At 51.9% G+C, this 22,717-nt stretch overlaps 2 protein-coding genes across 2 annotated transcripts; one reads left to right on the top strand and one right to left on the bottom strand.

Annotated features, from left to right (window-relative positions):
* Window positions 1-546: 546 nt before the first annotated feature.
* On the top strand, window positions 547-2,414 carry LOC102275563 (histone H2B type 1-C/E/F/G/I). Its single transcript, XM_005888668.1, has 2 exons — window positions 547-550; window positions 2,047-2,414. Exons 1-2 carry the CDS (start codon window positions 547-549, stop codon window positions 2,412-2,414), a joined length of 372 nt encoding a protein of 123 aa, XP_005888730.1.
* Window positions 2,415-9,188: 6,774 nt separating this feature from the next.
* Window positions 9,189-21,791, bottom strand: GDF10 (growth differentiation factor 10). Its single transcript, XM_005888665.2, has 3 exons — window positions 21,170-21,791; window positions 12,144-13,069; window positions 9,189-10,142 (listed from the first exon to the last, which is right to left on the bottom strand). The coding sequence occupies exons 1-3, from the start codon at window positions 21,486-21,488 to the stop codon at window positions 9,951-9,953; spliced, it is 1,437 nt and encodes a 478-aa protein (XP_005888727.2). The 5' UTR covers window positions 21,489-21,791; the 3' UTR covers window positions 9,189-9,950.
* Between the last annotated feature and the right edge of the window lie 926 nt (window positions 21,792-22,717).

Genomic DNA, 22,717 nt, shown 5'->3' on the forward strand with positions numbered 1-22,717 from the left:
CTGCATTGTCCTGCACAGCTCTGTACAGCGCACCCGGGCCAGTTCACAGGCTCACCCTTCTGCTGTCCCCGAAGTGCCCTCCACTTGTTCTTATCTGGCCCTTGATGCTGTTCAGGCCTCTTATCTAAGGGGGCTCTCTGTTAATGAAGGCTCTATAAACATCTGACAAACGCACAGGGCTAATGGGAAGGACACGGACTGCTGCAAAGAATCCGAGTTTCTCCTTGGGGTTATCGCCCCCTAATTAGGATGGATCCTCTCTCATTTCCTTGCCAGCTCTCAAAAGAATCTTGAGGCGGGGTGACATATGCTCCATCTCCTGGGCCACAGAAACAAAGAATCCAGGAAAGAAATAAGACCCAGAAGTCCTCCAAATATGGGAACAACAGCACAAAACTCCCAGAAGCCCTTGGGCTGACCACTGGGGTGGGGATGGGGGGTTAGTAAGAAGCCTGGTTCCCGTGGAACTGGAATGTGCGTCTGTAGCTCAAGTACTTGGTGCCTCGGCTTCTCATCTGTCAAGTGAATTCCTGAGTCTTAGAGATCATGGGTAAAGGTGGCACATATAATTTAGTGAGGTGGTAGAGACTTTGGAGTCAGACCAGATGTGGGTTCAAATCCCAGCTCACTCAGCTGTTCTTACATGCATGACCCGGAGCAAGTCATTTACCTTTCTGGGCCTCCACTTCAGAAGAGCGCAGTAAGGACTTAAGGTAATAAGTGCTAACCATCATGGCAGTCACTGCAAGCCGCAGTCGGTTGGGTGGTTGCATTCTGGCTACAGCTTCTCTACCCTGGGTCTGACTGAATGGGAGCTTGGGGGGAATCCCCAGAGGCCCTGCGCCTGCCTGGCCTGCTCTCTAGAAACATCACTTACACACCAAGGCCTCCTGGCCCTGACACCCAAGTACAGCTCTGTCAGTGGTCTGGGGGTGATGGCGAGGTCTTGATTCATGTCATCCGGGCGGTTGCCTGGGCCACACTTGTCAGTCAGGAGAACCATGTAATCTGGGAGACAACGGAGCAGGGAAGCACTGAGTCCAGGGCATGCCCAGGAGATGTTTCCCCTGCCGGAAGAAGCTGAGAGACTGTGGCCCAGCTGAGCCCTGCTGGGCTTCAAGGTCTGCGTTATTTAAGAACGGCAGGCCCACACTTAGATCTGAACATTTCCATTGCATGTGGGTTTGACTGTAGCAAAGAATAAGCATAAAATATTCTGGGAGTCTACTATGAGGAGGATTTAAATGTGAGGTTTTTCCAAGCTGGTGAGGCTTCTGGGGGTGGGGGGTGCAGTGAGCTAAGCAGATTCAGGAAGATGAACAAGGGGCCAGGGCAGGCAGGGTCAGAGGTCCTGGGTGTGCATCCAGCTTTTCCCCACCTCTAGTGAGGGTGGGCTGGAACCAGGAATCCCCAGTGGCCAGGCCTGGACAGAACTTGCTGTCCCTGTCCTTTGGGGACTCTGCCAAGGAGGATGGATGGGAAGGGTGCCGTTTCAGAAGGGCTGCTTGCAGAGCGGATGGGAAGCATACTGGGCTTTGAGCCAAGTCAACTCAAGAACTCCGAGGCAGGGGAAAGATGAATGGGTGCATGGCTCCCAGAAGTGGGGCTGCAACTTCCCAGCAGGGAGCGGGCTGGGAGGAGCTGGGGAACTAGGCAGGCACCCCCCCAGGGTGCTCTAGTCCCTGGAGGCAGCCCAGAAGCCTGTCATGTTCAAGAGGTGGAGCCAGGGGACTCAGGGAGCGGGGGTGGGCTGAATGTGCTCTTGAAGCGGGAGGAGCTGCTCTTCGATGTTTTCTTAAAAACATGACAGATTGCTATTCTGATGATAAGAGTACTATATATAGTGCAGATAATTTTGGAAATGCAAAGCACTAGAAAGAATGTAAAAATAACCTGCAGTCTCACCATTTTGAGATATATGCAGCTCCACAATCCCCCATTTAAAACTCTTGTGGCCAGGAGGGTTTCGAAGTTCAGGAAGCTTCAGATTTGGGGAAGGATCTTTCTGTGTTGTTGGGTGTTGTCATTATAGACATGCCTGACCAGCTAAGTCTGCTCCTGCCCCTAAAAAGGGCTCTAAAAAAGCTGTGACCAAGGCCCAGAAGAAGGATGGCAAGAAGCGCAAGCGCAGCCGCAAGGAGAGCTACTCCATGTACGTGTACAAGGTGCTGAAGCAAGTCCATCCGGACACCGGCATCTCGTCCAAGGCCACGGGCATCATGAACTCCTTCATCAACGACATTTTCGAGCGCATCGCTGGTGAGGCATCGCGCCTGGTGCATTACAACAAGCGCTCGACTATCACATCCAGGGAAATACAGACTGCCGTGCTCTTGCTGCTACCTGGGGAGCTGGCCAAGCATACCGTGTCCGAGGGCACTAAGGCTGTCACCAAGTATACCAGCTCCAAGTAAATATAATATGCCTAGCTGCTGTTAACGGAGAAGGCAATGGCACCCCACTCCAGTACTCTTGCCTGGAAAATCCCATGGACGGAGGGCCTGGTGGGCTGTAGTCCATGGGGTCGCTAAGAGTCGGACACGACTGAGTGACTTCCCTATACAGTATATGGAGTGTATACTGTCATATCCCCAGTGGGGACAACATATTGGTATTTCTGCAGTGAAACAAATAAAAACACAAATCTCCTTTCAGGTCAGGTTTTGTCTTGAAAGGAATTGAAATAAACTTCAGGTTTTCTAATAGTTTTGGATATGGTCATCTCGGATATCGCACTGTAGACCTGTTTACATAGGGGGTCATCGTATCCGGTCATGGAGGCTGCACTGTCTGGAGGTCCTGGCCACATAGACTGTGATGAGGATGGCGCCTGCAGACCTGTGCCTCTGTGTGCAATGATCTGCCCCACAAACTCAGGATATCAATATGTCCATATCTCCTTTATTGTTCTTAAGTAATTGTATGAGACCTCCTGATCCATATTATTGGAAGGTCTGCTTTTCTTTTTTAGAGCATCCCTTTCCTGAATTGTCCAAGAGCTCTATAGGTTTATTCATTCCAAAAGAGATCTAGGTGGGATGGTATCAGTCCAAACTTTAAGGCTGGAAAGGGAAATAAGGTTGGGATAGAGGTCCTGGAAGGTCCCACACGCCGTTGCTTCTCACTGACACACAGCTTTGCTGTTTGGGTGGGTCCCACAGCTGCTGGGATGGCCTGGCCTATCCACGTTTCTGCTCAGGTCCCCACGATGTTTCGATTGGGCACCAAGGTGACAGTTTCTTAAACATCCTCCCAGGCTTACCCTTTCTCCAGAAGGCACTGGGGGGGCAGGTGGCTGGGTGGAGAGAAGAGACCAGCTGTGCTCACACTCTGATGCCATCCTACCCTCTCCCACAGATTTCTAGGTTCTTATGGGGAATTTCAGTTACCAGCCTGCTGCTGCTAAGTCGCTTCAGTCATGTCCGACTCTATGCAACCCCATAGACGGCAGCCCACCAGGCTCCCCCGTCCCTGGGATGCTCCATTGCCTTCTCCGAGTTACCAGCCTGGACTCCCATTTTCCTCAAGGTGACTTAGAGCCCTTACTACCTCTCTGAATGAACAGGCCTTGGTTCCTCTGGACAGATTCCCTTGACTCTGGGTCTTAGAGAACAAGGTTTGGGTCTTGTTCTGCCTTTCCCAGATGACAATCTGGGATTGTAAATCATATCCTCTCTTCCTGTGTCAAAAGGATTCCCTCTCTTCCTGCCACCTGCTTGCCTCAGGGAAGGGCTGCCTTGACTGCACCACAATGATCTTATTTCCTACTCCTCTCTCCTTTTTCTCTTCCCCCAAGCAGTTTACTCTGTGATCTAGCAATTCTATTTCTGTATATATAGCCAAAAGAATTGAAAGTAGGGTCTCAAAAAGATATTTGTAAACACATGTTCATAGCAGTATTACTCACAATAGCCAAAGGGCAGAAACAACCCTAGTGTCTATTGATCCATGAATGGATAAACAAAATGTAGTACATCCACCCAATGGAATATTATTCAGCCTTAAAAAGGAAGGGAATTCTGACACATGCCATGACATGGAGGAATCTTGAAGATTTGCTAAATAAAATAAGCCAGTCACAAAAAGATAAATATTGTATGATCCCACTTATATGAAGTACTTAAAAGTAGTGAAATGTATAGAGATTAGAGAGTAGAATGGTGGTTGCCAGGGGCTGGGGGTGGTTGACTGTGATACAGCTGCCTCCATGGGTCAGGAGCCCCTTCCATCACAAGAGGCTTGACCTCTCAAGTTCCACACTCACTCACTTATTGCTCAGAGGAGTGAAACAGCCCCACTTTGAGGTTCTAAGGAGAGAGCATGAACCAGGCAGAGCAGCAGATCTGTCACTTCTCAGCTCCGTGCCTCAACTTCTTGAGATCCTGCTTACTCCTGACACTTTGTCTCTGAACTGTGCCCAAGTGGTCAGCAGATTTGTTAGAACAGTGGTTCTTATAATGTGGTCCCTGGACCATTGCAGTAGCAGCACCTGGGAACTGGTTTAAAAATGTGAAGTCTTTCCCCAAATCAAAAACTCTGACTCAGCCCAGCAAGCTTGTCAAGCTCTCCAGGTGATTCTGATCGTTCAAATTTGCACATTGGCTTTGATAAAACAGGAAATTCATATGAGCCTTCCAAGAGATCAAGTATGCGTATACTGCCTGGTATGGCATTTGGCATGTAGCAGATGCTAAATAACCAAATGAATCAACAGTTCATTCATTCCTCTGCTCACCCACCCTCTACATATACAAACAAGACTGCCAGGAGAGATTGGACCAATCTAGGATTGGATTAGACTTGAGTAAGAAGGAAAAGTGGTGCAAAGCTTGAAAGAGCACCATCATCTTAGGGAGTAGAAGACAGGAGGAGATTTGGAAATCTCAGAAGCACCAGTTTATCAGTGAATGAGATTTTATGTTTCCCGATTTTGGTAAAAGGAAATAGCCTTTGGCTCTAACTTCAATATTTTGGTGCACAGCTTGGAGTCAGAGCTGCCAAAGTGGTTGTGCCCTCCTCATTTTCCCACAGAAACCCGCTCCAGCCTTCCTTGGCACATGCTGCCATCAAACACATTTTGCGCAAGGTGGGGCTTCAGCGGCTTTATGCCACTAGCTCAGTCCCGCTCTTCCATCCTGGGGGAGCCATCTCTTCTTCTCTCCACTCCTCTTCCCCTGGAGGCTCTTCCTCACACCCTCACCCCAGACTTCTTCAGCCTCTTTCATCATGGTCCCGTCTCTACCTTGGCCACAGAAGGAGCCTGAGTTACAGGCTACAGCTCTGATGACATTTTAAGAGTGATTTAGACATACAGAGGCACCTATTGGGATGCCTCAAGCAAGACATCTGGTAGTATCCAGACTCAGTTCCCCTCTTTTTGAATAAAAGGGTTGCACCAGAAGTTTTCCAAAGGTTTCTTCCAGCCTTACTATTTTCAGCTCACAGCTGCACTGTCGTCCAGTTGCACGTGAACTAAGGCTCTACTCTTTCAGAGGAAGCATAACTTCAGGACTAGGGCTCAGTGGCTGGCCGGCCACCACCCTGCTCCCTCCACACAGACCCAGGTGTGGTTAAGTGAATTCAAGGACTGTGCGCATCTGGGCTGTGTGCTAGGACCTCTTGCTCCTGTGATCATGTGATGTTGATATATATATAGAGAGAGGGGGGAAAAGTTGTTTCATATTTACGTTTCTTTTTAAACCTTGCTTTATTGTAAGGGCACTGAGTACCATTGAGACAACCCTAGTAGGCTGGAGGGGGCGGGGAGGGGCATCACTGGCTGGGAAGCTGGGAAGCAGCACCAACCACATTGGCCTTGAACCTGTCAGCCTTGCATGCTGCTAAGTCACTTCAGTCGTGTTCGACTCTGTGCAACCCCATAGATGGCAGCCCACCAGGCTCCCCCGTCCCTGGGATTCTCCAGGCAAGAACACTGGAATGGGTTGCCATTTCCTTCTCCAGTGCATGAAAGTGAAAAGTGAAAGTGAAGTCGCTCAGTCGTGTCCGACTCTTAGTGGCCCCATGGACTGCAGCCTTCCAGGCTCCTCCATCCATGGGATTTTCCAGGCAAGAGTACTGGAGTGGGGTGCCATTGCCTTCTCCGGTCAGCCTTGCATATCAAAGCCTATATTACTGTGGTCTTGGTAGACATTGGTGGCCATATTACTTACCTGTTTTGAGCCGGTTTTTCTGGAGCACCAACTGGGGAGTCAGTTGCAAGGTTGCTATGTGGCAAAAGGAGATACCCTATCCAAGCTGCATGGCACTCTATAAACATGAGGGGTCCCTGCTGACACTAGTTCCTTTCATCCCACAGCAAAATCATCAGCACTGGGTACCATCCATCCCAGCTCAAGCACAACGCCCCTGTCCATGGCTGAGCCTTCTCCCTCCACCCCTGTAATCCAGAATTGAGGGCACAGGGAAGTTGCAGGCTTTCACAGTGACCTCAGAGATCTCCCAGAAACAGCAAATGCCAGAGAGAATAAGATAGAAGTATTACAGGACACCCCAACTTTCCTAAGAAATGGTATAGAACACCCTATCTTTCCTAAGAAATGGAAAGGGAGCAGTTGGATGAGAAAAAAAAATGAGGGGGAGAAAGGAAAAGGAAGACTCTAATATTGAGGGAAAAAAAGGCATTTGGAACTTTATCAAGGCCTAATGTTTTTACTTATTTTGCTAGTAATTTATATCCTGTCATATTTCAAAAAGGATTAGACATGGCAAACCAAGCCATAACCAATTTGCAGACCAATTTGAGACATCCCAGCCATCCAATGAATGAATCATTTAGTCCCAGTACAAGTCCTTCAGGAATAAGGCAGTGTGTGCCTTAAGGACCACCCCCCTCGCCTCACCTGATCTCTGCCAAGAGGTAGGGCCATGTGCCCAGGGCAGCTGTTCACACACATGTCCCACGGCCATTCGGAGCACCTCGGAGGGGATGCTCAGCAGATGCTGCTGGGCTCCAGCCAGGTGTGTCCAGTATTTTCACTAGTAAACATCTTTGCCGCGAGCAGCTTTGCAGCACAACTAATTGGCCGTAAGGCCATTTTGCCTTAAAAAAAAATAACTGCTTGACAGTTATATTACACTAGAAAATGATAACATCGGTTTTTGCAGACTCTTGGTTGAATTAATCTAAGCCAGATTTCGTTAAAAATTTTCACCATTTCCCAAAAACTTCTACTCATCAGGAATCACATAAAAATCTCTTTTGCGAGGAGGGATAGGAGGATCGTCATTCTTCTTTCACCTCCAACTTCTAACACTGCGTGATAAATTTGGTAAAGATGGCCCGAGAGAACAAGCTGCCATATCTAAATTAGCTAAAGAATCCATCATTAATGTTCTTGAAGACTGTTGTGAATTAGTAGCTGCCTCTTCTATATTTTTGAAAGCTTAGCAAACTTTTGTTTGCGGTGTGTGTGTGTGTGTGTGTGTGTTTGCAGGCTTTTTAAAATTTATTTTGTTGGAGTACAGTTGCTTTAAACGTTGTGTTAGTTTCTGCTGTACAGCAAACTGAGTCAGCTGCATGTATACCTATGTCCACTCTTTTTTTAAGATTTCCCTCCATTTAGGTGAACACAGAGCACTGAATAGAGTTCTCTGTGTTGTGCAATAAGTTCTCATTAGTTGCCTATTTTATACATAGCAGTGTCCACACATTTAGTGTATATATGTCAATACTAATCTGCTAATTCAGCCCACTCCCTTCCCCACTTGTAACCATAGGTTTGAGCTATGTATCTATGACTCTATTTCTGTTTTGCAAATAAGTTCATCTGTACCATTTCCCTAGATTCCACAGAGTAAACTTTTGGTTTTGATGGGTGAGAGGTATGACTGCTCACAGAAGACTCTGTACAAACTGATCTACTATTTACTGTAATGGAACTGCCCCCAGCTATTTTATCTTCTATGGCAAAATGGCCTCATGGCCAACTGGTTGTGCGACAAAAATGCTTTTGAAGAAACTGCTTGCAGCAAAGGTATTTATGAGGAAAATACTTAGACCCCAACCGAGGTACCATCAGCTCCGCTTACTTACCTGTTCTGTATTCTCTTCGGTGCAGGTCGATTTGTCTCCAGTGGCTGTGGTTGCAGCCTTCTTCAGAGGCTCCCTGGGCTTCCTAAGCCACCGTGGCTGATTCTGCAGAGGGCCAGAGAACTGGGAGTTTCCACCTCTCCACCGGCAGGGTGGGGGTCTGAACGTCCAGCCTCCTGGCCTCAAAGCTGGACTAACATGGAGGTATAGCCTAAATGCAAGAGCTCCCACGGGATCCAGCAGTGTTCAGATGCTTGGCTGCTTGCCCTCCTGTCCCGCTCTACCCACGCCTCACCTGTTTCACAAGGAGTACATCCCTCGCCCAGGAACCCTGACCTCGGGAGCCTGGGCTCCTTTCTCCTTCCAAGTTCCCTCTTGGAGAACTGCTCATAGTTTTTCAATCTTCTCCAAGCAAGACTGGGGACCATGGCATCCTTTTAGTTTCCCGCCAAGGGACTGTTAAACATCTGCCCCCAACCGGACCCAGTTTCATTCCATGGACTACAGTCCTTGGGGTCTCAAACAGTTGGACACGACTGAGCGACTTTCACTTTCACTTTTTCTTTCACTCAGAAATGCCAGTCAGTCAGCTTCAGGCTCTACAACTGTAAGGCAATGTCAACTCAGGGACAAGGGAGTCGCTTGGGGGAGGCTGTTTGGGATAGAGATGCTGACAAGGCGGCAGGGAGGAGCAGACATTTTAGTCCCTCAGGAACAGTCCCCGAATCTCTGGAAAGATCCCTGACTCCTGTTGAGTCTCTTGCTTGAACCACTCCGAGCAGACCTCTGACCAGGCTTCCATAGATGTTCCTTTAAGTATCTCAAGCAGCTCCCCATCAACTGATATCCCCACTGAAGCTAGGATGTGAGACCACTAAACATGCCTGGGTTGTGTTCTACCTGGACAAGCCCAGGGTTGGGGACCTGAGGTGCAGTATAAGTGAGTAGGACCCTGGAAGGCATAGGAGTGGCCAGTGTCTGGAGCTTAGGCTAAAGATGAGAGAGTGTGGAGATGACTTACAGGGGCCTCAGCTCCTAAAGAAGGCTGTGACCCCCGATGTCATACTTACGCATGGGGATCCATCCATATTTTGGAACGGGTGACATTCAGTTTTTCAAGATACCATTGTCCCTTTAATTTATTAGCTTTCCATAAAAACACATACCATACACAATCTACAGTATAGAAAGTATAATTTACAAAAATATAAAATCTTGGTTATGTTTTAGTATCCCAACATATTGCTGTGTGGGTTATTTCAATAAGCATGTTTAAACAATGCACACGCAACCAGCATGACTACCTCTGTGGGGGAACAGTGTCAACTCCCTCCTTTTTGTTTTAAAATAAAATATATATTAAGAAAAAGAAACCAAAATTGGTTATATGTGCATACCGTATGTATAAAAGCATCTGCAGTGGGTTTTGAGAGAAAACATCCATTTATACCATATTCTATATCCATTTTCCAGCATCACTCTGTGGCCCAAAGTGTTTTAAACCGATTATTTAAACAGAGGTTCTTTCCATATGAAGGGAGTGAGCACCTTCAAGTTCGTAGTCTTCTTTCCAGGTTATGAGATGATAGTCACAAAACCCAACATATGGATATGTCTGGTTTTCAGGCCTTCAGAGCAGAGGGGATGGGCTGTGAGCAGCCATCAGGTCAGGTTTAATTCCCAGATCCCTTTAAAGGATTCGAACTGGCATTGAGGAGGCTGAATCACCAGCAATGAAAGACCCCAGAGCGATGCCCTGGGGTGACAGATGGCTGTCTGCGGGCTCTGCCCTATTTTTGCAGCTGCACCCTGAGTCAAGCGCTCACTCCAGAAGGTTCCCAGAATACTACCCTGCTGTGTGTGGGCAGGGCAGGCTCCTTCCACTCCAGAGCAGCTGGTCTTACCGGCAGGCACAGGTCTCCACAGACATGTTGGGGTACACCTTCAGAACCACATTCCGGTTCTCATCCAGGAAAAGGACCCCAAGAGAGCTCATCTTGTCGGGAACGCAGCACGGCTCTGGGATGCCCGGGACGATGCCCACGGCCCTGACGATGCTCTGGATGGTGGCGTGGTTGGATGGGCGGACCATCTACAAGGGGGAAGGGAGCATGGTCACCTCCGAGCTCTGCCCACCCTGCAGTCCTCACCACCCACCATGCTGCCACATGTCCTTGACTGAGGACACAGAAAAGGCGAAGAAGAAAAAGTGAGAAAGAAGACAAGATGAGATCCCAGGGCTGGGTATACGTTTCCTCTGAAGTCACTTACAGGCTGAGTCCTAGAGACCTTTGCAAAAGGCATCCTCCCACCCGCTTCCCCCGAAACCTTGGGCTCCTAGAAGGAAGGTGCATCCGGGAAGGCACTGGCCACTTGAGGGCAGCTGCACGTCACACATCCCCAGGGAGCACCTGGAACTGGCCAGGGAAAAGGCTGGAGAAGGCGCCTCGGGCCACAGCCACCCAGCCTTCAGAGTCCAGCGAGCACTGACACGTGCTGTCCACGCAGGAGGGGAAGGCCAGCAGGCACAGGTGCGCCACCGCGACGGGGCTGAAAACCCCGTTCCTGGGCGGGTCTGCCTGTGAGGCGGCGGGTGCCGCTTCACTGGCATCGCCCCATCTTGTCCTCATATCCGTCTTATGGGGTGGGCATGATTCTAATTCTGTTGGTGAAACTGAGGCTTAAAATGACTAAATAACTTGACCGAGAGCCCTCGGTTAGAAAGTAGTTTGGCCTGGAAACCACACTCGCTGGGCCCACTCCAGCTCTCTCCCCCTCCCTCTCCAGGCAGCCTCTCATATCCAGGAGTGTCTGGGTCCCAGCTGCAGACATGGAGAATGCCATTTTTCAAACACCTCCCCTAAGAGGAACAGGACCACGTTACAGATGCTTCAGCTCATTGTCGGCCAGAGTTTTATATGTCGTGTGCCTCTGGTGGGGAGGTGGGAGGTGGGAAGCGAAGCCAGGACACCGGCATTTGGGGAGTTCAGACTGATGTCAGGGAAGGTGGGAAGACAGTGAGGCAGACTGATAAGGTAAGTGCTGGGTCAGCCAGCGGGGTCGGGGAGGGGGGCGGGGCGCTGCTGCATACTCACTCTGCATCCGCTGGGGCTGCATCCTTCCAGCAGACGCCTGTCTCTCTATCAGGCACCTCCCTTCCTCTCTCCTGCACATGCACAGCTTTGAAGCCTCTTAATTCCCAAACAGGTTAATACGGCCCTAGGTCTGGGTCTGGGATTTCCCCAGCTGACTGATTTATTTACATTCACAGTGAATTTACGCACTGACTTCCTCTCTTGGAGGGGAAGGCATGACCTGGAACTCAGCGGAAGAGCTAAGTAGGAGGAAAGCGTGTGCTCAGTGCCGAGGTTGACATTTCTGGCAGCCATCCCACGACAGTGCAGGCTGTGGGGAGATGGATGGACAGAGCCATGGCCCAGCCCAGAGGGAAGGTGAGCATCTGAAAACCCAGGTCAGTGCAATGGAGCAAACAGTCCCACTTGTGTCCTGCAGACTTGCGAACAATGAGAGCTAGTTGCCACGTGAGCCTCTGCCCTGAGAGGGGAGGGGAGGGTGGGGACAGGGGAGTCACACTGGGAAGCCACTTAGGCCAGCACCGTTGGTTACAGACACCATGCCCTGAAATCCAAACCAGATTTCTAGAAGAGCCTTGGCAAAGAAGGGGTTTAAGAGACCGGACCTGTGTGCGGGCGTGGGGTTGGGGGGGCGGCGCGTGGGGGAACGGCCAGTGTCCACGCAATCTCTGTGATTTTGCTGTGTGGAAACACATGCCTAAAAGGATGGATCTCCTGCTCTGCAAAAGCAGAAAGGTTCTGATTTAAAATTCAAACGCTATGAAGGCAACACTTTCAAAAGGACAGCCAGACAGCATCCATCTGTGGGCTGTATCCACCCAACAGGCTGCCATTTGGGCATCTCTGTCTAGCTACTCCCTGGCTTGAATGGATGAGAGGTGTTATCATCTCTGTTTACAGACAGGGAACAGAGTCAGGAGACAGAAGGACTTGCCTGCAAGGGCACAGCTGGAGTGACAGTGAGCAGAGCACAGCAGGGTGACCCTGACGCCCCCTACCTTGGGCATCGGGAACTCACAGGCTCCCGAGCAGTAGTAGGCGTCGAAGGACTTGGGTGAGATGATCCATTCATTCCACCCTATGTCCGCGAAGTCCACCTTCAGATACCTCCGGGAACAGACCCGTGGCTCATCCCATTGCTTCTTCCGGGCTTTCTGCATCGTCTTCTCATCGAAGTCCAGCACCTGTGAGGAGGCCATGAACACATCCTGGCCCTTCTTCCTGCGGTCCTTGCGGCCCGGCCGTGGCTTCAGCGCACGGAGGGGGTTGGGCCACAGCTCGTGCTTGTGGTAGTGCTGGGCGTGGGGGGCCTGTGCCGGCCTCTCGTCCAGCCCAGGCAGCTCGTTATTCTGGAGGGGCCCGGTGGCCTGCGTGGCCCGGCGCACTCGGGGGTCTGCTGAGCTGTTGGGGGCTGCACCAGGCTCTGGGTCCCCAGCCTGGAAGGGATCATATCTTTGCAGCGTCACTGCCACGCTGTTGGGCTCTGAGATGGCCAGGTCATTGGCATAGATGAGAATGTAGGGTGCGTGAGGGCCGAGCCTGGGTACTCCCGTGTCCTTCTCCCCAGAATCCAGCTGAGCAGACAGGAGCAGCTCGCCATCCCGGCGGGCTGCCTTGACAATGAGGGAGATGTCCTTGGCCTGCCACAGGCCTCGCGGCGGGGGTGGCAGGGCCATGGCCCCACGGAGCAGCCCCTGAGTGGCCGTGTTCTGCGAGAGGCTGCGGAAGAGCAAGTGCTGGCGTGCGGGTGGGCCAGGGGGCAGCAGGCGGCAGGATGCATTCTTGGCCCGCTGTTTGCAGGGTACCTCACGTGCAGGGGGCCACTGTGGCTCTGAGTAGAAGTGGAATGTGGCTGTCAGGATCATTTCTGAATCTTGCATGGAAGTCAGGTTGAAGAAATACACGGCCTTCTGGTTGACCACTTCTGTGAGGGAAGGACAGACCACAGCCTGTTAGGCTGTCTCCTGGATAAGCCCCATGTTTACAAGGTCTTCCTCCTCAAGTTACAGAGGAGGAACGCCTGTCGATGGGAGCACTTCCAGGCCAGCCAGGCTTTCCGCATCCCCTGTAATTCTCACATTGAACTGATGAGGGCACCCTTTGCTATTTTCAGTGACCAGATGAGTACCAGGGATTAAGGTCAGAGAGGTTAGGGACATTGTCCACATCCCATTACAAAGAAAGGAAGAAAAAAAAGCCGGCTGACAGGGTAAATGCTCCAGGTTGCTGCACGCTGAAGCTCCCATTCCCACCCCTGCACTCTGATGCCCCTCAATGAACAAGTGTTCCCACCACCTTCATTCACGAGACAAGCTGGAATGAGGTCTCTGGGATAGCCTGGGTTGGATCCAAGCCCTGCTGACAGTGGTGCCCCCTGACCCCGCCTCTGCTGCCTCTTGTATTTGCACAGCCCTCTATTTTATAGACGTTAAATGCAGTCCTTTGTCCAAATGAGGTAAATTAAGTAGCAAGCCTCACACTGTACCTGCATTCTGAGTGGCTTCTGAGAAAAACTGAACTTAAGAACACAGCTAACCGAGTGTCTGCTATTTATTCTGCCCAAGGCCTTTTAAACTTGTTTTACAAAGAAAGAACACTATCAGGGTTGTAGCAGGTCACTCAATAGAACCTCCAACATCAGGTTGCTCTCCAGAGGCCAGAACCATGATAAGGACCAGGATCCCTCAAACACATCTGGGGTTGACCTGCACAAGTTCACCAACAAGGCAGCCCCACCCTTCAAGCTGGGAAAGACCCTAGGAACCAGGCTTCCAGGCCCTAGTGGAACAACACCTTGCTCATCTGCCTCAGGGGGACCTAGAATCTCTGTCTCGCCTGAATGCTTGGAGGATTAAATAAAGAACATATAGAAGGTGCCAGGCACAGAGGAGGAATCCCCCAAATGTGCTTCCTCACCACTTTTACCCAAATGACCCAGGCTGGCAGAGCAAGTGCCTCCTACACCCGCACAGGCCCCTCTCACTCAGTGGTCCAGCTAACACAGCTGAGGAAGAACTTTTCTTTTATCCAATTCAACTCTGTCGTTCTGCTAACAGGTTCTTTGCTGGAGAACGCTTAAGAGGCTTGAGGGCAGACATTTCTGACTCTTTCCAAAGAGCTGGCTCTTCACAGCAGGATGTAAGCATCTCTGGCCTAGAAATCTGCAATGCATGATGAGAAGGAAAACAGCAGACTGGGGGCAACCAAGATGGGACTTTCTAGAGGAAAGCACCTTGGCTCCCCTTCCCGTGACAAAGTAGAGGGCGAGAGAGGGACTAAAGAAGTATAACTGGGACCACCAAGGTCAGGACAGCAACCTTGACTTGAGGTGGGTATGACCAGACGAAGGTGCTGGGAGCACTGTCCCCTGGGTGGCAAGATGTGATGTAGAGGAGGAGAGTGTGGCCTGCCCTGGAGGTTATTTCTGCATGGGGTACGGGAGGGGAATGGTGCATGCGGCCCCTCCCTTAGGATGGAGATCCAGGGAGAGCATGCTCAGGAACTCAGAGAGGGAGGAATCTTAGCAGTCAGGCAGCCTGATCAATTGCACTCAGGGCAGGCAGGAGTCTTCCCTCCATTTGGCTTGAATGCCTTTGGCCATAGGCAGCTTGGCCTTCACTAGGCAGCCTGCTACATGAAGACCCTCCCTGCTGGGAACCGTGTGGGTGGGTAACCCCCAAGCCTCCGGTGGCCTGAGGGTGCCCCAGCTCTGACTGTGCCTGCATCCCTACATTGCAGGGAACTGAGAGAAAGGCCACCCACCTGAAGTCTCCTAGCTTGGATTAGCCCCGGCTAGAGAGGAGAATCCCCGAAAAGAAGTCCCTGTTTCCTGTGAACCATGCTGGTGCCCGTGGCTCCCGTCTCATGGTAGCTAGAAAAGAGCCTTCCTTCCTCCTTCCTATGATTCCCATTTCCATTCCTGCACACTCCCCCGCCTCCCTCTCTTTTCCAGATAAATATTTGGGATACTTCTACTTTGGGCTAAGTGCTGGGCAATCAGGGTCCTGGCAGAGGCGGACAGAGGTGCTCAGAGGAGCTCACTGCCGGGATGAGACAGATGGCAATGACCGGGAGCGGCTGCGGTGCCCATCACAGCTTCACAGGACACTGTCCACGGGAGGCCCCCCATGGGCTGGGTGACAGCATCAGGTCACCGTCCTGCTCAGAGCCCTCCATAGCGCCCCCTCAAAAAAAACTCAACCTCTTACCAAGGCCCTATGATCTGGCCTGCCTACGTCCCCAGCTCCATCTGCCCTCCACACCCCATCTCTGCCCCAGTCGCCCTGGCATCCTCTCCTTCCACACGCGAAGCTCCCATCTCAGGGCTTTGTCCCAGCTATTCCTTCTGCCATTATCACTTCTCCTGCAGGAATCACAGTGCCTCTCTCCTTCAGGGCTCCACTCAAGCAGCATCCCTAACAGAGGGCACCACTGGTCTCTCTGGCTGGAGGAGCTGCCCCATCACTCTGTCTGTCCTGGGCTTCATATGTCTTCACATCACTTTGGGACACGCTGATATATATTTCATTGTAACTTTTCCTCTTTCCCCCTAGAACACAACATTCCAGAGGGCAGGGCTTTGCAGCTGAGTACACTGCTGTATCTCGAGATCCTAGTGCAAAGCCTAAGGGATTGTCACTGCTCAGAAATGCATGCTGAATGGTAGCGTAGGAAGAGGTCTTTGCTAGACCAATCTGCTTCACTGAACAAAGACGGTTCCTGGCCTGCTGCCCTGGGGCTCAGCAAACATCCTAAAAGAAGTCCAGAAAGTCTCTTTCTTTGGAAAAACACAGCCAATTATGCAAATTCAGCTGGAGGCACTGCATGGGAGGACATTTGTCCAGTTACTTCCCTTTGAGCCTTAGTTTTCTCATCTTTAAAATGGGAATAATATTGTTTACCAGTCAGGAAACTGAAAGTTCCAAGCATATATGCAGGCTTGATTCCTTGTGTTCATAATCAGGGCAGCAGAGATGGCAAGTGGACAAAAGCATGGAGCTTCAGGGAGGGCACATGACTACACAACTTGCCTCAAGTCCCCCACTTGGTAAGGGGCAGAGTCAGAGTATGCTTCCAGGCCTGTTTGAGCCCACACGCTCCCCATCCTCCCCAACCAGTTACCTTGGATAGAATCTGGATCTGCCTAACAGCTAATTAACAAAGGTCATGTGCTGTGAAATCTTAAAATATTTTGCAAACACAAGTCATTACTTGGATGATGTTGCATTCTGACTCTCCAGGAAAGAAAGGACCTGATTTAGACAAGTTGATCTCTCTATGGATCTTTGGAAGTCTTAGAACCGTAATCAGGTCCACTCTACTGGGCACTCAACCTCCTCCTGATTTCCTAGGGACGGGATTGGAGGGGAAAGAGGTAGGGAAAGGGCTCTAGCCCAGTGGTTGCTCCAGGCTCCCTGCTGGCCAGGACCCTCAGACTGCTCTGCTCAATAGAAACAGAATCCACTTGGTGATCTGTCCCCTCACCTACTGCCCCTGAAACAGCCATCAGGGAGACCAGCATGCAAACACCAGACTGAAGACGCAAGCACCAACATAATAAGCTGGAAGCAGGCAGCGGCGGCCAGTCAGTGGGGTGCAGAGAAGCAGAGAGGACTACTGCGTACTGAGCGGCTATTTTTAGGCAGGCTCCAGAGTCAGGGTGTAAACCCTGCTTCATCACTGACTGGCTGTGGGGCCTTAGGCGAGTCACACAGCCTCTCTGTGCCTCAGTCAACTAGGCAGAATGTGTGCATGCTTCCTGCACACTCTCCACAAGGTGGCTGGCACACAGCAGGTGCTTGGAACACAAGGTCATTTGGTTTCACACGCTTCTGTTACACTTAGGACCCCACACCCCTGACCACTGTCCTTCTGCCCGACAGGAGGCACTGCCACCTGTCCACTCTGTCCACCTGGAGCCTGAGGATCTTCACAGCCTCTTTTCCTTCCTGCATCCAACCAGTCCGAGCTGCTGCATCTTGTTTCTCCACAACCACCCTGAACTCTGCATCTTTCCACCACCGTCTTTGCCTACAACCTGATGACTGCCTGTGTGACCCCAGCACCAGTCACCCTCACACCCACACCCACCCTTCACAGGGAAATCCTCTGTCACAGATGAAGAGTCAACATCCTTCACAAGCTCTACATATCACTAAGAAAAAGATAAGAACCCCAAGTGGATGAAGTGGTTTCCACAGGAAAATTTGCAAATGGCCAAAAAAGCATAAGAAAACAATTCAGGATGACCAGTAATGAAAAAGCACCCTAGTAACTTCAAATAAGAATGAAAATATGGCAGGTTTTACATACATGTTGAAAATATAATCCCATTAGGGTAAAAACTATATGTAATATTCCACAAAATATTATTAACCCTGGTTATATCTGGGTTGTGATTGGGGATAATTTCTTTTCCTTACTGGGATTTTCCATGATTTTTGCATAGTATGCATCACTCTCATGATCCCTCCCGTCTCCTCTTCTCTTCTCCACCCCCCACCCCCGCACACACGCTCTACACGCCCTGCTTCCTATAGGCATCATCACACTCAAAGCTCTTGATGGCCACGATGGACCGCTGGTCCACTTCCATCTCCCAACTCTCTCCTCCTGTTATTTCCTCATGGAGCCCAAACTCCTCAGAGGTCCTGGTGCACGGGGGTATGCTTCACTCCCATACCTGGCTGACACCCTCTGCCCTTCAGAATCTGTCTGGCGCTCCCCCTGCTCTGTGGAGGCTTCCCCAGCCTCTCTCCATCAGCCCTTCCCCTGCGGGTGAGTGCTGTCCCTTGGGGCTCCTGAAGCCCAGTCCCAACCCGCTCTTACTCCATTGCTCTACTTGTCCTGCTGCTCATATGCTTCTGTTTACTTCCTCCTTCTCGACCAGCTTGTGAGCTTTTCTGGAAAGGGCCAATAGTCTTTGTTTCTTCGTGTCCTTTAGGCTTACAGCATCTGCCACTGAATGAGGTGCTCAGGAAGGACTTCGGCAACTGAATGTGACTTTTCACATTATTGATAGATGGGTATGTATCATTACTCGCATTTTAGAGATGACACCAACCTCAGAGAGGTTAAGTAACTTGCCCAGTATCCTATGGGAAGGTGGAAAGGCCTAGACTCAAATGCAGATTGTGTGGGGCTGGAGGTGTCTAACCTTTAACCTTTATGGTCAGGTTCAGAAGCTCTCTCCATTGATGTGGACTTGTAGGGAACAAGACATACTTCAGGGAGCAATGCAAGGGAGGGAAGGAGCCAGGTGGCTGGAGTATTAATAGTAAAGCTAATACATTACTGAACTTACACGTGCCAGGCAGTGTTAAGCACGGGACTTACTGCAATTCATTTGAAAAGCCCTATAAGGAAGAGAACATGATTAGCTCCATTTTAGAAGTGACAAAACTGAGTCATGGACAAGTTCAGTCCCTGGCCCAGGTCACAGATTCAGGATTTGGTCCAGCTCCCAGCCTGCACTTGGAATCTGAGCTGTGCTGCCTGTTGGCAGGCAGAGGCCATGATTCCACTGCAACATGGGCTGCGGGGACCACCCCATTGAGACAGCAGAGGCCACCGTCCTGGAGCAGGCTGGCACTGCCATGATCCAGAGCCGAAACCCTTACATCTGTGCCTCATTCATAAAATAAGGAGTCCTGCCCAGGCTCACACCTCCTCACAGCAGGGTCACTGAGCATGAAGCAGGCACCTCTGAGGGCTGTAGCTGGGTACGAACCAACTTAAGGCAATCAAGGGAGGGGACGAGAAACCAAGCTTCCTGAGTCAGACACAAAATTTAGTTCGTCCCACTGAATCTTCACCTTGCCTCTATGTGCAAAGAAATCAGTGCTCAGAGAGGTACAGTAATGCGTGCTGCGGCACACAGCCAGTAGCTGGCGGAGCTGGGACTTCTACCCATGGCTGCCAGATGGTTTAAACAAGAGCGCTGGGTTTATCAGAAAATCCGAGACTGGCCCATAACTCTGATCTGCCTAACAGAGTAACTGTCTGTTCCACCCTCCGTCTCCCAAATCCTGGGCTCAGTTTTGATGGAAGTTTGCAGAGGGGCCAGCAGAGAAAACAGCCTGATCCTGACAAACGGACAGTGCCAGTCATTGCTGCTGTGAAGAGTTCTGCCTGCCCTGGCCTGGGTTTATCTGTAAAATCAGAGGGCTGGATCTGAAGTACTGCCACCACGTTCTTCTCAGAACAGAAGCAAGGCTAACTGTCGCTTCACTGTTACTTGTACCCCCAGTCTATGAGAAGAGAAAAACAGATTGTGCACCTTCACGCCTGGGCCTGTAGGAGCCAGGTGGGCTCAGCGGTCATATTCACCCCTTATTGCAGCAGTAACCTTGCCAGCCTTGCTTTCCTCAGCCGCAAGGCTTCGGGGACTGAATTAATGGATGCAAGGTCAAGTCTACACTGCTGTGAACACAAATGTTTTATATATGGGGAAATACAATGTACCAACACCTAACCCAGACAGTGCTGGGCTCAGGGCTTACACATATCATTTCATGTCATCTTTCCTGCAACTCCACAGGGAAGATACTGCCATGACCTGCCAGTTTTGGAGATGAGTACACTCAAGTCCACAGAGCTTCATTTCAGCCATTTGCCCAAGGTTACAGTCATGCTAGATGAATCTTGAGTGGCTTAATAATAATAATACTCCAGAAATGTGCCCTGAGATGTAACTAAAGGCACCAGGGGGGATGGAGTTAGATCTGGGTGGCTTGGAACCCAGGAACACTGACCTAGTGAGTCTGTCCAGTAGGGGATGGGAATGGGGTAGGGGAAGGGCCTCTCTGTGGCAGGAGTTCCCAGTATACATTTATGGGAGACCAAGCTTCTGGAATTTGGCTCTGTGGTCATGGCTGTGTTACCCCAAGTCACACAGCCAGTGATCAACAGGGAGATGGCAGATCTGACCCCAGGCTGTCTGGCTGCCCAGTGTTGGGCTTGTTCCCCTCTACCTCAAAAGGGGGCCTTACAGATCAATGATCTTTCTCCTGATGAATGGCCTCCTCCTTCACAAGGGCTGCAGGGAACCCCTACCCACATTTTCTGCAATGGCATTCTGAGACCATGAGTAATCTCCATGACGAGGGTCTTCCCTCAGCCCCTGCCACCAGGCTGCACCTCTCCCCTCTGCTCACTCAGGGCCTGCAGAGGTAGCCCAGGCTGGGCGGGCAGTCAGCAGAAGCTGGATTCTGAAGGGTTCTTGGAAGTAGGGCGGGTAGGGGTCTGCAAATGATCTCTGTCCAGTTTCATCCAGGGTGTGCGGAGAGGGGAAAGGATCAACCCAAGAGGGGCAAGGGCAGGAGAAAAAAGGGGAACCCCCACTGCCCAAGCTTCTAGAACCTTCCTCAAGCCACCATGGTTGAAACTTCATGCTAGTGCTCAGCAGACTTCAGTCCCATGTACCCAAGGCTGGGCACTCAAGCCCATTCTCAGTCCACCCTGCTTCCCCAACCCCATACCCACTAAATGCCCCAACTGTGTGCCTGGGCCCAGTGCCTGCTCTTCCGTCAGGGCTGCATTATACCCACCTGGTGGGCACTCCTCCGCGCCTGCCTCATCTGTCAAGAGTCCACACAACTAAACCCTGCTACATGGATCCCCTAACCCCCACCCTCACGCTCTACCCACACACAGAGACCCTGAGCTCTGCCAGCCCAGTGCCATCTTCATCCTGTGCTTACAGCCTGGGGTGGGGGAGGCGGGTGGTGGTGGTGGTCTGTGTCCAGCAAGGTTTCCACCTTCGCAGGCTTAGCGGCACCCCAGGGGCAGGAAATCTGTCACTCTGTGTCACTCTGGCTTCCCACTGGAGGCTCAGGGCCTGGCGTAGAGTGCTGCGGGCGCGGAGGGGCGAGGAGGGGGAAGGCGAAATAGTTGGTGAAAGAATGAATGAACTAGTCAATGAGTAGAAGGAAGAGGAAAAGAAAGGTGCAGGGATGTGAGAGGATGGACAAGCGAGGAGGGCCGGAGGTTGAGGAGCAGGGGGGCGGGGGTCCCCTCTACTTACCCAGCCGGGCACGGAAACTGCGGACCGTGTTGCCCCCTCCCGGCCTCGCGCCCCTTCGGCTGTATTTCTCATAAAGCCGGAGCATGTGGACAGCGACCATGTCCTGCGCGCCTGGGCTCTGTGCAGCGGCCACGTCTCCAGGAGACCGCTGGGGGTTCTTGTCCCCTGCAAGGCCGTCGGCGGCCGCGGGCGGGGCAGGCCGAGCGGCGGCCGTGTGGCTGCCGTCCGCCTCCCGGAGCAGCAGCAGCAGCAGTAGCGACAGCAGCGGCAGCTGTTGGGACCCGGGTCCCAGGCTGGTCCGAGCGGGGCCTCGAGCCATGATGGGTGGCGGAGGCGAAGGGGCCGCAGCCGCCGGGGAGGAGGAGAAAGGAGATCGAGGACGCACAGGAGGCTGAGAACAGACCCTGCGGCAGGAGGGCACGCAGACTGCACACGCAGGCGGGGGCTCGGGATGCCGAGATCCGCGCGGGGCGCGGGGCAGAGCGGGGCGCACAGCCGGGCGCACGGTAAGGCACGGTCACGGCAATCCGGAGCCACGCAGAGCCGAGCCGAGCCCAAGCCTGCGCGCTGCCTTGGCGGACTGAAGGCAAAACTTTGCAGCCCCAGGCGCGCTCGGCTCGGCGGGTTCGAGGGGCGGGGCGGGGCGGGGCGGCCGGCGGAGCCCTAGAGGGAGACCCGGCTGAGCGCCCCGGACCACTCCGGGCCGCCGCCCACACGGCAATCCCTGGCCCGACAGCTGTGTGCGTACGCCCGAGTGTGGCGGCGCGCGCGCGCAGGGGTGTGCGCCCGAGTGTGCGCCCAAAATGTAGGGGGCGTGGGCGTAGGCAGGCGCGCTCGTCGCTCCCCTGCGGAGAGCCGGAGACCCGGGGACCCAGCCCGGCTCCTGTGTGTCGGCGCCTTGGCCTGGCCTGGACTGCGCGAGGGCTGGGAGGCATTTAGAGGGGGGCCCTCCTGCCGGGTTGCCCCTGCAATGGCATGCGATGATTGTGGTTGCAAGATGACAGCTCCCCCGTGAGCAACCGAGGCGGGCTGGGGAGGGCGAAGGGGGATGTGTGCGCGCCCGGTTGTCTCTGAGCCAGTGTGCGTCCAAAATGCAAAAGTGAGGGGAGCACAAACCCTCCCTGGGCATCCTTTGAAAAGAAAAACCTTGACGCTAAAGCTCAACCAACCTAGGGTAACAAACAAGATCCTGATTAACATTCATAATTAGTCGATTAACTGACCCTTTTTTGGCAACAATAATTCCTGTTGAAGAAACACATCAAAGGTGCTTATTAATCTTTGGACATCAGGCTTGTCCTGAAAAAAGGACATGGTTTTAAATTGTTTTACAAAACGTTTCCAGAGCTTCAGGACAGGAGAAGAAAAAAAGAAGAAAAGTCAAGTGACTGTCCCAAGAAAGTTCCACAGTGAGAGCACAGTGAATCCTGGACCACTGCCTCTCAGTTTAGCCCTAGGGCAGGAGGTCCTGAACTTCATCTTGCCTTTAGCTGGATTTCTTGTCCAGAGATAAAATTTTAGGGCATCTGTGAACTTGGATGGAAAAAG

The sequence above is a fragment of the Bos mutus genome, chromosome 28 (assembly GCF_027580195.1).
Source record: "Bos mutus isolate GX-2022 chromosome 28, NWIPB_WYAK_1.1, whole genome shotgun sequence".
Taxonomy (NCBI): Eukaryota; Metazoa; Chordata; class Mammalia; order Artiodactyla; family Bovidae; genus Bos; species Bos mutus.

Coding starts and splice junctions, on each gene's coding strand:
- GDF10 (XM_005888665.2), bottom strand. CDS start 21,488: ATGGCTCGAGGCCCCGCTCGGACCAGCCTGGGACCCGGGTCCCAACAG. Junction 13,070..21,169: donor CAGTTTCCGTGCCCGGCTGG/GTAAGTAGAGGG, acceptor CTTCCCTCACAG/AAGTGGTCAACCAGAAGGCC. Junction 10,143..12,143: donor GTGAGTTCCCGATGCCCAAG/GTAGGGGGCGTC, acceptor TCCCCCTTGTAG/ATGGTCCGCCCATCCAACCA.